General features: G+C 39.1%; 2 protein-coding genes across 2 annotated transcripts in view; one reads left to right on the top strand and one right to left on the bottom strand.

Moving 5' to 3' along the window:
* Positions 1 to 78: 78 nt before the first annotated feature.
* nsrp1 (nuclear speckle splicing regulatory protein 1) lies at positions 79 to 4,879 on the bottom strand. The gene is made up of 7 exons (XM_034198631.1): positions 4,660 to 4,879; positions 3,841 to 3,925; positions 3,670 to 3,726; positions 3,442 to 3,570; positions 2,684 to 2,891; positions 2,304 to 2,406; positions 79 to 2,194 (listed from the first exon to the last, which is right to left on the bottom strand). The coding sequence occupies exons 1-7, from the start codon at positions 4,677 to 4,679 to the stop codon at positions 1,243 to 1,245; spliced, it is 1,554 nt and encodes a 517-aa protein (XP_034054522.1). The 5' UTR covers positions 4,680 to 4,879; the 3' UTR covers positions 79 to 1,242.
* A 2,103-nt stretch (positions 4,880 to 6,982) lies between these two features.
* The window catches only part of ssh2b (slingshot protein phosphatase 2b), a 29,737-nt gene continuing 21,788 nt past the window's right edge, over positions 6,983 to 14,931 (top strand). The window contains exons 1-2 of the mRNA XM_034198621.1: positions 6,983 to 7,227; positions 10,887 to 10,930. Coding sequence (XP_034054512.1) covers positions 7,165 to 7,227; positions 10,887 to 10,930 — 107 coding nt within the window. The 5' untranslated portion in view covers positions 6,983 to 7,164. The remainder of the gene's footprint in view (positions 7,228 to 10,886; positions 10,931 to 14,931) is intronic.

Below are 14,931 nucleotides of genomic sequence, written 5' to 3'. Positions count from 1 at the left end.
ATGAGCTGAAATCTGAATTTGTGATCACATTTTAACGCCAAACTGTAACCGTGCAATACAAATAAAGGCGACAGAAGAAGGTGGACCAGAAATCATTTTATTAACTCATCACCGACTACATTGGAAAGATACAAAAACTCAACAAGTGTTCAAACCAGTGGCTCACATGTTGTTCTACATTTCCTCCACGTTATGTTTCTTATGTACATTCTCCTCATTCCTGTGTGTGATGTTACGAGGGGCTCTCCGTCAACACTCATACTTACAAGTCAGTGTCCTTATTTCACAATTATAAATCAGAACTCCATAAATGTAAGTCCCAAAGAAAGAAAGATATTACTTTCCAGTTCTCTCTTGTCACTAGAGGCCATCAGCACTCAGATGTTTGAATCAACCCTCTGCAGCGTAGTGGAGAGGCAATATATATATATATATATATATATTAAAAAATCGTCAACAAATCCAATGAAAGATTCAAATCAATCCTAACAATTCTGCATAGCCAAAGCCTGGCATAACTTAATATTGTCACAGCTACTTCTATTCTTATCCAAAGCTTCTTTTACATCAATAAGCAAAAATGTTCTACTCATTTTAATTGCTGTTAATACCCAATAGTATACCAAATGTACTGCAAATAGTTCTCATCAAATGCCCTTTTTACTCATGTTTGAGGAACATTTGCCAACAATGTAGGGCTGCAACTAATAATAATTGTCTTTATATATATCGATCATTTTCTAAATTAATCCTTTGGTCTATAAAATGTCAGGAAACTGTCAACTAAAGTCCTTCAGATTCTCTTAAAGTCAAAGGGAATGTCTTTAAATGTCTTACTGTATGTCGGTCCAACACCCAAAAACAAGTTATTTAATATTATTTAAAATAAGAGAAATACAAGAAATCTCCATATCTTATATCCTGACATTTTTATATGAAAAACTCCTTTATGATTAATTGATTCTCAAAATAGTAGTCAATGACCTTTCTGTTGATGGACTTATGGATAAGTTGACTTATCTTTGCAGCTCTACTACACTAACCAATAACATTAGGACATCATTGAGCCTTGAAAAGAAAATCTGTTTTTGGTAAACAGGGCAAAAGTATTGACAAAAGAGGACACTCACTTATGTAGGTTTTGATCTTTTCATTTGATTTGTTGAGAAATAAATGACATTTCATTAGCCTCATCCTAGTTATTGAGATAGAGTTGATTTGAAACTCTTTGCTGCACAGCTCTCAATCCTCCTCCTTCTCGATATACGTCTTACAGGCCGAGCGTTCCATCTGTCTGGCCAGGTATCTCTCTCTGGCCGTACTCACAGCCTGATCCGTGCTGCGCTTTGCAAACTTGTTTCCCTTCTCCTCCGTTGTTTCCTCTTTCCCCTCACCTTCCTGATTCTGTTCGTCGTCTTTTTCCCCTGTGTCCTCTCTGACTGCTTCCTTCTCTTCAGGATCTTTTTCTCCCCCCTTCACTTCTTTCTCCTTTTCTGCTTCCTTCTCTTCAGGATCTTTTTCTTCCCTCTTCACTTCTTTCTCCTTTTCTGCTTCCTTCTCTTCAGGATCTTTTTCTTCCCTCTTCACTTCTTTCTCTGCATCTTTTTCTTCCCTCTTCACTTCTTTCTCCTTTTCTGGTTCCTTCTTTCCCTCCTTCTCTTCTTCCTGAACTTTGTCCTTTCGCTTGTCTTCATCTGGATTCCTCCTCATCTCTCTTTCCCCATTCCTATCCCTCTCTCTCTCCCTAGGGCTCCTATCCCTCTTCCTGTGCCTGTCTTCCCTCTCTGTATCCTTTCCTCTGCTTCTGTCATCATCTCGGCCTCTGTCTCTGTCTCTCCTTCCGTCCCTGTCGTCTCTTCTTCCTCCATGCCTGTCATCCCTTTCTCTTCCCCTGTCTCTGTTTCTATCTCTATCTCTGTCCCGTGCTCGGTCTCTGTCTTGATCTCTGTGGCTCTTCTTATGTCTATCTCTTTCCTTCTCTCTCTCCTTCTCCTCTGTGCTCCCCGATGAAGGTGACCTCTGTCTGTATTGACGTTTTGAGTGTGCGAGGCCTGCCCCAGGCTTGCTAAACCCAGCTTGCTGCTCATTTCCCTCCTCACTGTCGCTGCAGGAACTTGGGATATTGTCATGGGATGTAGATGAGGGAACAGGTGACATCCTCTCCGTGTCTTTTGAAACCTTGGAGTTTTCAGTTCTGGGGAAGTACAGAGAGATACAAATAAAGGTTCAGACACTTTCTTTTTAAATAATGTGTGTGCTTGTCGTGTTTATGGAGGATCAAGTAATGTGGATTAATGACTGACTTGATTTCCGAGCGATCAGGTATCGCCTCTTCTCCTACTGTCTGATTCAACAGGTGCCGGTAGAAGCCGCTCAGGTCTTTTTGTTTCTTCACGTCCAAAGCCGCTAAACAAACAAAAATAATTCAACAGATTATTTAAATTGTTCCTAAAAGTGGCCTCTTTTCAACAATGTTTTAATCCTGTTTTAGTTGTGCTCTAAAGTAGGAGATCGGTTTTTTGGCAGCACAAATCTTTTTACAATATCCAGATAACAAAAGGTTGCTATGGGCAAATCCAATTTAACATACATGCTGATGTTGTTTTGAAAGTTTTACCATATCATTAACAACAAAATCTTCTCTGCCTGCATCTACAAAACAGTAATGAAGGATCAGTCTAACCTTCCATCGCCGCCACTCTTTTCTCTTTCTCCAGCTCCTCCTTCTGCTCCAGCAGTTTTTGCTTGTAGGCGGATGTAACGTAAGCGTCTTTATCAGCAAACTCTTCTCCCTCTGCTTCTCTTTCCTTCTGGATCTTCCGCTCATCCCTTCGTTCTTGTTCTTTCTTTCGGTCCTCGACTGCTCTCAATAACTGGTGGATGTATTTTGGCTGTAATAAAAGACACACAGGCAAAGTTGTTGATGTTCAGGAAGAAGGTTAAAGGTAGGGTGGGTAAGAATGGAGAAGCCAGCTCGAGTGCGCTAGAATTTGAAAGTACGCAGCCGAAAAAAATCTGCCCCTTCCTTCAGACTTCCTTACAGAGTCCCTCCTCCAACACACACCAACGCGCACATGACCAATGAGGGCACGAGATAAGTTTGTGCACAGATGGAAGGCTGACAGGCAGGTACTGTAGGCCATCCAGTTACTTTAGCCAGGCCGGCTAAAATGATTGGTCGTGCTTTTTACAGTACCACGGCTTCCACAGATGACATTTTTTAATGTATTTAAGAGCATTCCATGGAATATAACAAAAAGTGTTTCTGAAGTGAATTACCCACCCTACCTTTAAGTTCACATTTTAGCTTTTTTTATTCACCAGTAGGTGTCACAATTGTTTTAGCAAAGTGCATGCTGGGCTGTCTTTCTGACCATTACATCAGAAATCTCAGACATGACAAATGCAGCTATAAAAAGTGTTGAAGATAAATGAAATTACCTTTTTGTCAACACCTCCCAACATTTTTTTTTTGTTGTCAATTCTCTGTTTTTGAATGTCATCGTACACAGCATCGTAGTCATATACAGTGCTGTCCTCTTGCAGGGCTTTATGCATCTCCAAACGTGTCTTTGGACAGAGAGGGAGAGAAAAAGAAAAGGGAAATGTAAATCACACAACAAGGGAATAACGGTTTGTTGAAAAATCACGTCAAATGCCTCCTTTTACCTGCTTCATCATTTTCTTTTTGACAGCTTCTTTCTGAAGACTCTCCCCAACAGTGGTCTAGGAAACAAAACACATTTAGTATATTTGGACATACGTCAGCTGGAAAGCCAATGTTTTTATTTTTTATACATTTCTATTGTCCTGCTTATAAAAATGCAAAGGTGTATCTACCTCATCATCGGAGTCATCCTCGAACACTGAGTGTTTCTGCACAGTCTTTGACAATCCTTTCCTCTGTGACAAGACGAGTCCATACCTGTATCAGGAAACAAAGCTTTTTAAACCCTTTCATACCAAAGTCATCTGTACATTTATTCCACATGCAAGTTGTATTTCCATTACTGCTACACTGCATACCTAGCATTATAATTGTTCTAAATATTGTTATTTTTACTGCACCTCAGAGTTAGTTACTTTGCAGATTCCGTTTGTATTAGGGATTAAACTATCCAGCAGTGTAGAACGTTTTGAAAAGGAGCTCCACCTTTACTAGTTAAAAGATTAAAGTGATGAACACACAATACAATAATATTATAGATGTATTTATTATTCTCAAATGTGTCATCCATTATAAATATAATGAGGACTAGCCTACTTGTCCTGTTTAAGAGACAGGTGACTTTATGCAAACATACGGTTACACGACTATAACATATGCGGAGTCTCATAGTTTTAATTATGTTAGCTATGAAACTCTTCTTGACAGTTTTTGAATTGGTTCGGCATAAACCATATTTTATCAGCTCTTTATACTGGCGTGGCTGCATTATTAGCGAGGTTAGCATAACGTTAGCATATCGGTAACTAGCTTCAGGAGCAGCAGGGGACAAACCACTGTTTTCATCAATAATCCTCCACTGTATACCTAGAGCTGCTACATAAATTAAAGCTCTTTATCAAAACTATATCTACAACCCTGACAAAGTGAACCACTCGTCTCTTAATGTTAATCACACAGTAGCTAATCAAGTTAGCTTGGTCTTTACTCACTGTTTTGTAGGGAACGCCATCTTGCTCTGCTGACTGTGAACGGGTACGACAGATTCGACACAATATTTTAGATCAGTCAATCATGTTAACTTTTGCTTTGTTTGATTTCAGTAGCTTTTCAAATGTAGCTACCGTATACATTACCGATATTTTTTTGCATACATTTATATACATTAATTGCTTCGATTATGTTTTCGTCAGGTCTTGGGAATGTGCAAACATCTATAGATTGAAGCAAGATTGATGAACAAAATATGAATGATCTTTTATCTGTGATTTGTACAATATGAGAATACATTTAATATACCGTGATATTAAAACCATAACACATATCACTGTGCCACCTGAAAAAACATTACAATGATAAATGTATTGTTATTTTAATGCCAACAGATGTCGTTATTGCTTCAAATTATAGCTACAAATCATTGATCAGTCTCTTTCAAATAACATAATATTTCTTTGGGGTAGAGCTCAGGTCTACACACAGAGAAAACTGTCGTGATCACATTCAGAGAAGATAAAGTGAACTTAGTTTAATTGTTTTTTATATTCTGTGTGTGAAAACATTGCTGTCTTTTTGGGGTGCTTTTGTCCATTGAGAACATTTGCACAACTCAAATAAATATCCATTTCAAAACAAATATTCTAGGATAATATTTAGTTGATTTTGCCTATATTCTTTGCTTTACAGCAACATTGAATTCGATCTGGTTTCCAAACCTGTAAGTGAGTATTTTATTCTCATTGGAACATAATAACTGCAAACATTTCGAATAATTGTTCATGTCATTTGTACTTTTGTTAATGCTGTCAGCTGCTTTGTGCTTAACCTGTGGTAAGTCATTCTCTTAAATCAGCCCAGAGAGCATGTAGCTCACCTGTGATTAAAGCTGCAGTTTTGAATTCCCACTGCTTCCCATGAGTGACTCTAAATCCAAACACAATTATCTCTGTCGTAATCTCCATCTCATCTCATCTCTGGCCTTACTGCTAATCCCTTTGGTTCAAACCGGATGGCCAAAGCTGCCTGATGGGTGAATAGATGAAGTGGTAATAACATGTAATTGTTGTGTTATGGATAAAAAACATAAATGGCAAAGTTAAGGGGAAATTGTAAAGGGCCTGAATAACCACCTTTTTAATTCTACACAACTAATAGGCTCATTCTTCCCATTTTTGTTTAATGATAAATATAAAACACTGCTGAGGACAACACATCTAAACAGTACATGTTTTGAGTTATATGGTAATGTTTAAGCATGGCTCAAGAGTTCTGAATCACTGCCCACATCTGTCTTTTTTGGCAATTCAGGCTGATACTGTTGTTTACGTGAAGTAGAAAAGGGGAGATAAATCATCTTTTACCACCAGCTGTAACACATGAGGAATTCTAGTGCATCTGCGCATAGCCTACCTGCAAACATTGAGATCTGGGTTGTGTAACGTGATGATAGCAAACACACTTCACATTTTGAGTGTGTGGTTTTGTGGCAGGCTATGATTGTTGCTATCCCTGATCTGTTCCTCGAGGCAGTAAAGAATGAACACTTCAGGTTTAGACAGACAGGCTTCACCTCAGTGCTCATAAAATATCATCTGATGTTTCCCGCTTGGACTAATTCTTTAAATCACAAAAGAGTCAGATTATTTAAATATTTTACAAAAAGTCCATCAGAACTTCTTTAGTCTAACCCAGTAAAATGCTACTTGATGCAACAATATTATCTCGAAATGTGACATGAATAATATAAATGCTATTTTCTGCACAATGATTACTTTTACTTGTTAAACTTTAAGAACATTTTGATGATAATACTTTTACGGGCAGGATTTATTGTTTGACCGGTGGTGTGGTTTACTCAAGTACATTTGTACACATTTCCTCTTGTACTTAAGTACACATTTGAGGGACTATTACTTTACTTGAGTATTTCCATTTTTGTTTACTTTTTACTTCTACTCCTGTACAATTCAGAGGTAAATTGTGTACTTTTACTTCACTACATTTATTTAATATCTTTAGTTACTTTGCAAGTTTTGATTAATGATGTAAAATATAATACTATAATCTAATTTTACTAACATTGTGAATGCAGGACTTTTACTTGTAACATAGTATTCCTACACTCTGGTACTTCTACTTTTAGTCAAGTACAAGATCTCAGTTCTTCTCTCACGTCTGCTCATTTTTAACATATTTCGCCACTAAATGATGCTGGCAGGATTTATTGTTTGACTGACACACCACTCCTCTTTGTTTACGTCCGGGAAACAAACGGTTAATTGGGATTGACAAACTAAGGGTAGTTGCGCATGCGCAGTAGGCGCTGACAGAGGAAACAGCCGGGGAGTAGTCAAACAGTCCGCGGTTAGAGAGAAAGAGCGGAGAAAAACCAGAGAAGACCGACAACCCGTGTTCAGCTGGGGTTTCTGCTTCTCAAATCAACTATGCTCGTCTCTCCGCCGTCGCTTCATCTCAGGTGTCCGCTTCCCGGTCGCTGAATGGCGCTGGTTACCGTGCAGCGATCACCGACCCCCAGCACCAGCTCCAGCCCTTGTGTTTCGGTAAGAGTCGCGTTTATTGAACCCTCCTAACCTCCCGTTGCCTCTCTAACACTAAACCGCAATTCTATTTCGCTATCAAAGGCTATTTCATCCCACATTTCCGCTGCTGACTGTCATAAAGTGCCTTGCCTTTGTACTCCTGCGCATGCGTGAATTATAGATTCTCATCATTTCAGTTAAATTATCCGCGTCGTTACTTGCAACTAAATTAACCTGTCCTGAAATGTTTTGTTTTGCTGCTATTTGATTGCACCGTGCAGTTAGCAACGTTAGCTTGAAGACCACTTCCTGTTCAGTTTTTTTGTATTGTACTCTATTGTTGACATGGTTCCTGTAACGTTATGCACATATCCGCCAGTTCAAAGGTTCAACTGGCTACTATACTGTCCACAATAAGAGAACCTAAACTCACTATTATCGATAGTATTTGTTGAAAATGGTTAGGTTTAGCTGTTCACAAAATTGTACCGCTTTCTAACTAATGGTTTCAGTTCCAGAGTTGTAGTTTAGCTATCTACAAAGAAAACTGTCGTGCACTTCCGCTCGTAATAAGCGCCTTGTGACACGCATGAATACGGGTATTTACTCTTCCATAATTGTTGTGTGCTTTCAAGATATGTAAACACGGTTGTGGACGTGTGTCTTTCTCTTTTGTCTCAGTTTGTCTGTCTCCACCTCAGACTATCTCTTGATCCTTGTCTGCACGTTTCTCCACCCGCCTCTCTCTACCCGTCTCTTTGTGTGTGTGTGTGTGTGTGTCCATGTGTCCATGTCCATGCAAAGCAGAGGAGCAGGTGGTTTTCCTGTTGCTATTCTCCCTGCTCGTCTTTATTTCTACTGAAGAAAGAAACCCATTCAGAAAGTCGGGGAGTAATAGACAGGCATACACTCTGTTTCCTATTTCACAATTTCGTTCTTTCTCTGTTTTACACAACTCCATACACTTCCTGTGTCAGTTCTGCTGAGTGTATTGTTGACAGACAGCATGTCTTGTGACATCAATAGATATTGTGATATAGTGTTCATGGATAGAGCTGCAGGGGATGGTTTATTAAGGTTCAACAGCAGTACCAATAACCGTGAAATCGATACCAACAGAGTCATTTTGATACTATCCATATTATATGCACTCAGCTTTAACATACACGTATTTTTGTGTCATCTTGGCATTTTATTTGAAACATTGTAATGTCCACAGTAACATTAAACACCAAATAGCTATCATGGCATTGATGATTTATTCAGTATACTAAAATCTTCGACAACTTCATTTCGTTTTACAGTTTATTTTGGCTAAATGCCGAACTCCAGAGTGAAATTACACTTCTTTTAGTTTTCTCAGTATTATATAAAAACGTGTGGGTAAAATCTTGTTGTTTCTACACCCCAACTACATATTGGGGTTGCAGTCAAGTTATTGTTCACCAAGAATGTCAGTCACAAACAATCTGTGAGCACTGTGGCCTTGAAAGAGACCCTCTCTTCACACCTTTTCTATCCTCGGAGCAAAACTGGTTCTGTGATTGAGAAGGCATAATCATAACTGTCACGCTTTGTACACACACACATGTAGTAATTTGTTCTGTCATCCAGAGTGACTCAAAATATATACAAGATTAGATGAAACAACCAGCCGTCAGTGTCAAGGAACACAAAGTCAATATTCCTGAAGATCGTGTGTGTTGAGCCGGACAGTCTTCCATCACCACAGAGCTGTAAAAGTAGAGTAGGACGATATGCATATCTGTAATTTAGCAAGGTGAGGCAGACGGGAAGTGTTGAAGGATGTAAAGCATTTTCTTGTGGAAATATGCTTTCAAGTTGCAACCCGTACACACACAGAGTGATAACACATCGCACAGACATGTCTGGTTCACTGTGTCCTGCTGTCATGTGATGTATGTGTGCGTGAAGTCTTGTGTAAAGTCTCTCGTGAGATGCCTGCCTGCTGTTTTTTTTCTCAACCCTCTTTACTTGAACCTTATGTTGAGTCTGTCCAGCCTCATAATAAGGGTATGGAAAACACACAGGGAGTACCCATTTTGCCTTTAGGTTATAAGCATTTACTAGGTTTAACCTGGTGACTCTATGCTGTGACTTGTGACTCCCAGTGCAGTACAGACATGTCTCCTGTCTTGCAGATCCCTGCCCAGCCTGCACAGTCAGGCAAAACATTTCCATAAGTTTTGGAAAAATCCTCTCACATTTTCATACATGCAAAAGGTGTTTTCCCATCTAAACAAAGTTTGGTTGTTCTGTCACAATCTAGGACACAACCGCTGAAACTCTGTTCCATCAAGTGATCTAAAATATAAACTCAAATTCTGTTTGGTTTTCCCTACAAACTAATTACTACAGTGTTGCAAAGATATTCCATTACTCATTATCAAACCTTTTTGGATACATTGGTTAGAGCGACTTAAATGTTTTACACAAAGTTTTGTTTGAAATATCTCTTGAAATCATTCTGAGAGCCCACAATGGAAACCTGCTTTACATAATGTTGAGATGTTCTGCAACAGTGTCACAAGATCCGGCCTAAAGACTGGTATCCAGACCCTTCCCTGCTGTGTTGTTGCTCTCACAACCTAAACATTGCATACAATTGGCATTTCCTATACCAAACATTGCTGTGCATTCGCATAAAATAACAAGTATGATTTGTTTCTTCATCCAGCTTTGCTCAGAACATACACATTTAATCAGCCTTGCACAAGTTGATATTTTTCATTGTAATCCATTACTTTCTCTTATGAAGCTGTTCATGTTGTTGTGATTTAGTTAATGCTAGTAAAGCCGAAAGTCTAAACAAGATTCCAGGTCCTCAAGGTAATGTGATAATCTGCCACAAATAGTTAAACCTCATTTGGCAAAGCTTTATATTCTATTAGTCATTTGAATTTGTTTTTTATTCTCTCCTCCTCATCTTGCTGCTCGTTTTGTGTGTGAATGTGTTTTTTGAACGGCCACACCTTAAAAACAGACTGAGGTCATTTTTCCTGGAGGGTGCGTAAATTGAGTTGAAGCTGAAATCTGCTTTTCCTCCCGTCCCACTGCACCGCTGCTCTCTCATCAGGCCGTCCTGAATGCTGTGTTTTGTGATACTTGTACTTTCATTCAGTTTGTGAAGTACACATGTTTCTCTTTTTGTACATAGAACAGTGTGATTTTATCCATTTACAATTTTGTCCAACTACTTTTTTGGTTCAAGAGGAAGCTTATTTAATGTTGCCAAAACATTTGTTATTATGATTTTTTTCTGATGTGAGGGTGCACCTTTCTAATAGTGACAGCTTTGTTAAACAGTTATTTTACAGAGTTTAAAATTATGTTTTCTCAGAATTTTCCATTTATACATTACTGAGTTATAAAACAAATAAGTTATAGAGAAATGTTTTTACAATGCCCACATTTTGTTTAATTTAAAATGGTAACATCATTATATTATGAGATGACATGAAGAGATTGCTACAAAATTAGATGATTAAAGTTAATTATTCAAAATGAATTTAATTCAATAAAATGTTTAAACGGTATCTGTATATAGATGCTACTTTTCTAATATGTTGTGTCTCTATTTCCAACCTTAGTGTTTAAAAGTGCAAGAATCTACTTTATTTCACATGATTAAATGTCATTTTCTCACTTTATCTCTTTAGGAGTCCGGTAGTGGGGAGGATGACCGACGCTCTCAGCCGAGGAGGTAAGATATGTTTAGATATTCTGCACCCTCACCTACTTTGTCACAAACAATGCTTGATCATATTACCCCTCTGGGACGTCAGCACAATACAAACTTCTTCCTGTTTCTCTATAAAGATGAAGTGCAGTGTGATTTTCATAAACAACGAGTTTGGATCACAGTGAGATTTGACTGAAATGTCGTGCCGGGCCGAGTAGTGTAAGACACCACGAGCATCTACTGAAGTGTCTGAACAGAGGGCCTGTTATGTTGCTACCCCTGACCTTAAAGGGGACATATCATGCAAAATGCACTTTTTGATGTCTTTTATACATAAATATGTGTCCCCGGTCTGTCAGGGAACTCACAAAGTGTCAGGAAACTAAACCCTCTCTCTTTTCCTCCGTACCCAAATCTCTAAAAACGGAGGTACAACGGAGCTGATCCAGATTTGCGTTTGAAATGTGGACCCACGGCACTATCAGAAACTTTGCTATCAGAAACAATGCCCGACGTGTTTTGGACGTAATATGGTCTTTGTTTACATTAGCAAGCATCGCTAACACTCAGAGCTAACCTGTACTGGAGAGAGTATGTATAAAAAAGCAGGAAATAAAAAAAGGAACTCACCTTGTGGTAAACCCGCCAGAGAAAAAGCATTTGAGCTCCATACTGTTTCAGAAATAATCCTTGATGTGGTTTGGAACATGATATGGTATTTAATAGTGCTGGGGGGAAACGATTATTTTGAAAACGATTAATCGGGCGATTATTTGATCGATTAGTCGACTAATCTAACGATTATTTTTCTGTTGTTCAATTCATAAAAAACGTAATGTAAAACATTTTTTTTTCACGATACTGTGTCTCAGGGGATCTTAATATTTAAGAACCTATTAATGTGTTATACCAGATTAACGGAAATAATCTCAGCTAACTGACGATACAAACCATGTTTACCAAAACAAAACACAAGTCTCATAAGAAGCATCTAAATGACCCCTGAGCGAAAAATGCTAACGGACATTGGCACAGAACTCAAGATAAAAGTACCCTTATTACTTATCGTAGCTGCACATACAATATATCCGATTAAAGCTGAGACTCCACAGATTATGTAGGTACATAGTATCATCACTGAGTGATCCGGACTCGCGACAGGGGAAGCAAATACAGTCATCACAACACGTACCTTCACAGAGCTTCTAGGGAGATCGTCTCACCACCGTAGCTGTCAATCTGATCAAAAGACGTGTTCAATGGCATTAAAATGAGAAAAAACGCGGCTGAATCGGTTAATCCATAGGTTTTTAACGTCTATGTATAAAAAAAATGATTGAATTTATAATCCATAATTCCATTTTATGTAAAAAATCGGAGAGCAAATGCTAGCTGCTAATGGTAGCCACCACAGCTAGCTGCTGCTTCTGCTAGGCTATGCAGCAGTCTCAGTGAGATATAAATATATAAATATCTTTGCGTTTTGGACTAACTTTAAAATATACCCATGCTTTTGAAGACCTAGGGCGAGATGTTTTCGTTTGGGGGCTTCGTGCGCAATCCTGTGAGGAGGAGGTGGTAGCCGTTTCAGTCTCCATTGTGTTTGAAGTGCGATTGCGAACTGCTTGTTGCTTTGGGTGACCCACGTGTGTGTAGCGACGCGTCGACGCGGAAATATGTCGTCGACGATATTTTGAAGTCGACGCGTCGCTACAGCACTAGTATTTAATCACGGCAGCATTTAGTTGTATCTCGTAGAATTCTGATCAGGCATTAGCTCCCCCTCCTCTTCTATTTTTTTCAAGCTAAGGACCCAAAATCAGCGTTTCTCTAACAGGCCTGAAACAGAGGGATATGAGGGATGTCTAAAATGCACGATCTGTTTGTATTTTGAGCAAAACACATCATAGACATGTTTTTAATATATTTGTATATATCTGAGACCCTTAATATATGCCTACAAATAGCATAATAGGAGACCTTTAAAATGGCTCGACCTACACTTTTGGGGGAGAGAAAAAGACATTACCTGAAGAAGCACTTGACAATTAATCATTAAATGAGTCCGGCCCTGCAAGACTTCCTTCCTTTACTGGTACAAAGAGCTTCTGTGCTATTGTGGTGCTTTTGTGGTCTCACAATCGTGTTGCCTCTGGCATTGAACTGGAGCTGGAATCTGGTTTATCCTGTTTCACTCAACCACACTTGCAACTAGTTTGAGTCCACCACCAGCAATCAGCAATTTCCTCCTACTGCCACTATGTTTATTTGTTCAAGATACACATGATACCAGTGAACCTTAGCTTAAGTAACTTTCATTATCCATCTTTGTTTTATTTGGCCCTTGCAATAATGGATAAGATCCCCAAATCCTCTCATGTATAAGATAATTAACAGTGGTTTGCTTGTTTTCCATTAGAGGGCAGTAGGTTCTCTGTGAGTCAGGTCTGTGTATGTGGGTCAGGGGAGCAGCACTGCTGATCCAGGAGCAGATTGGGAGCCCCTCCCAAAGTCAGAGCGCCTCTGAGTCTGTCTGGTCATTGGAGCTCTGTGCCATCAAACTGAGAAGGTTTTCTGTATTTGTGCAGCTGGGAGTGAAATCTATATTCACATAGTGAGGTGTGTGTGTGTGTGTTTGCACAGAATAGGTATTGGATCTGATTTATTTTTGATTTACTGTATTTTTTACAACATCTTGTTTTTAATTCCTGCATTATTTGACTATTGACCCTAGTGCCCCGATTTCATACAGTAATTCCTGTTGAAGGAACATATGAATACAAGGAGCTGGGCCCTGTCTTGAGATCATAATAGCCTCTTTGAATCGCTTTATACCAACAAGGAGCAGTGTATTCTATACCAGATGATTTTATTATTCCAGGCTACACAGGCCAGTAGATATTGTAATTTGTTTGCCATCTAAACCGTTGAGATTTGTTAGACATTTTGATTCGTTAATTTACCATCATTTGAACTTGCTGTTTATAAGCTGATAGTCAGTGTTAAGGCTCTAAGTAGTGGCTCACTCCTTCTATAGTTATTTCAACACATTACATTGGGGGGATAACTGACTTTTTCCTTCACCTATCTAGATAGCTGTTAACACACAGTTATTAGGTTTTTATTACTCAAGACAATAAGGATCATTTAATCCATTCAGAAGTTTCTCTAGGGTCAAAGGAACAACATAGGAAATGAGCGCTTGTCTCTTTTAAAAATTCTTGTCAGGCAATTGTGAACAACAAACACCGGATTCCACTTAAAGAGGCAATAACAATTCAGGAAAAGTAAACCCCCATGGACTGAAATACTGAATTAATGTTCCCAACTGTTGACGTCTGTGCCTATCTCTCCGTAGCAGCCAGCAGCTGCAGCAGAGCTCATCTCTGACACAGGTAGTGACATTTATTCAGACTAATGAGTGGGTCTGTCTGCATGTGCTGGGCCCACTGCAGTGCTGCTGATTAAAGGCTGTGACATCAGCAGAGTAGTGACGTCAGCTAAAGCAGCAACGTCACTGGAGGAACTACGGAGGAAAGAGAGGAATGCATTATCACGCTGTTTCTGGGCTATTATTACCAGTGTTTCCCCTAGGATGGAGTCATAGCACCGGTGCTAAGGCACGTGGGCCCAGCATAATGTGAGCGCGGAGAGCGTGGATTTTTTGTGTGTGTGCGCGTGCAAAGTGCGCCCCGCCAATTTGTTTCTATGTGTCTGCCAGCACAAGAAAGGCTCTTGAGGCCTAGTACCAGGGCCGGTTCTAGCCAATTTGCTGCCCTAGGCGAGATTTTATATATAAAGAATAAATGAAAAATCTCTACAAAAGACAAATACACTACAAAAACAGAAACGTATTGACATAATATACGTCAAAATGGCTTCAAATGTATTCAGTTTTGTATGAACATGTTTTAATTGGGGGGTGGACGTCATATCCTCTGGGGGGGTTCCGTGGATATCCCCCCGGGAAGATTTTTTTTTAACATTTTAAAGTAAAATGCTTCAATCTGGTGCACTTTGAG

The sequence above is a fragment of the Gymnodraco acuticeps genome, unplaced genomic scaffold, assembly GCF_902827175.1.
Source record: "Gymnodraco acuticeps unplaced genomic scaffold, fGymAcu1.1, whole genome shotgun sequence".
NCBI classification, from domain to species: Eukaryota; Metazoa; Chordata; class Actinopteri; order Perciformes; family Bathydraconidae; genus Gymnodraco; species Gymnodraco acuticeps.
This window is presented reverse-complemented; position numbering and strand designations above follow the sequence as displayed.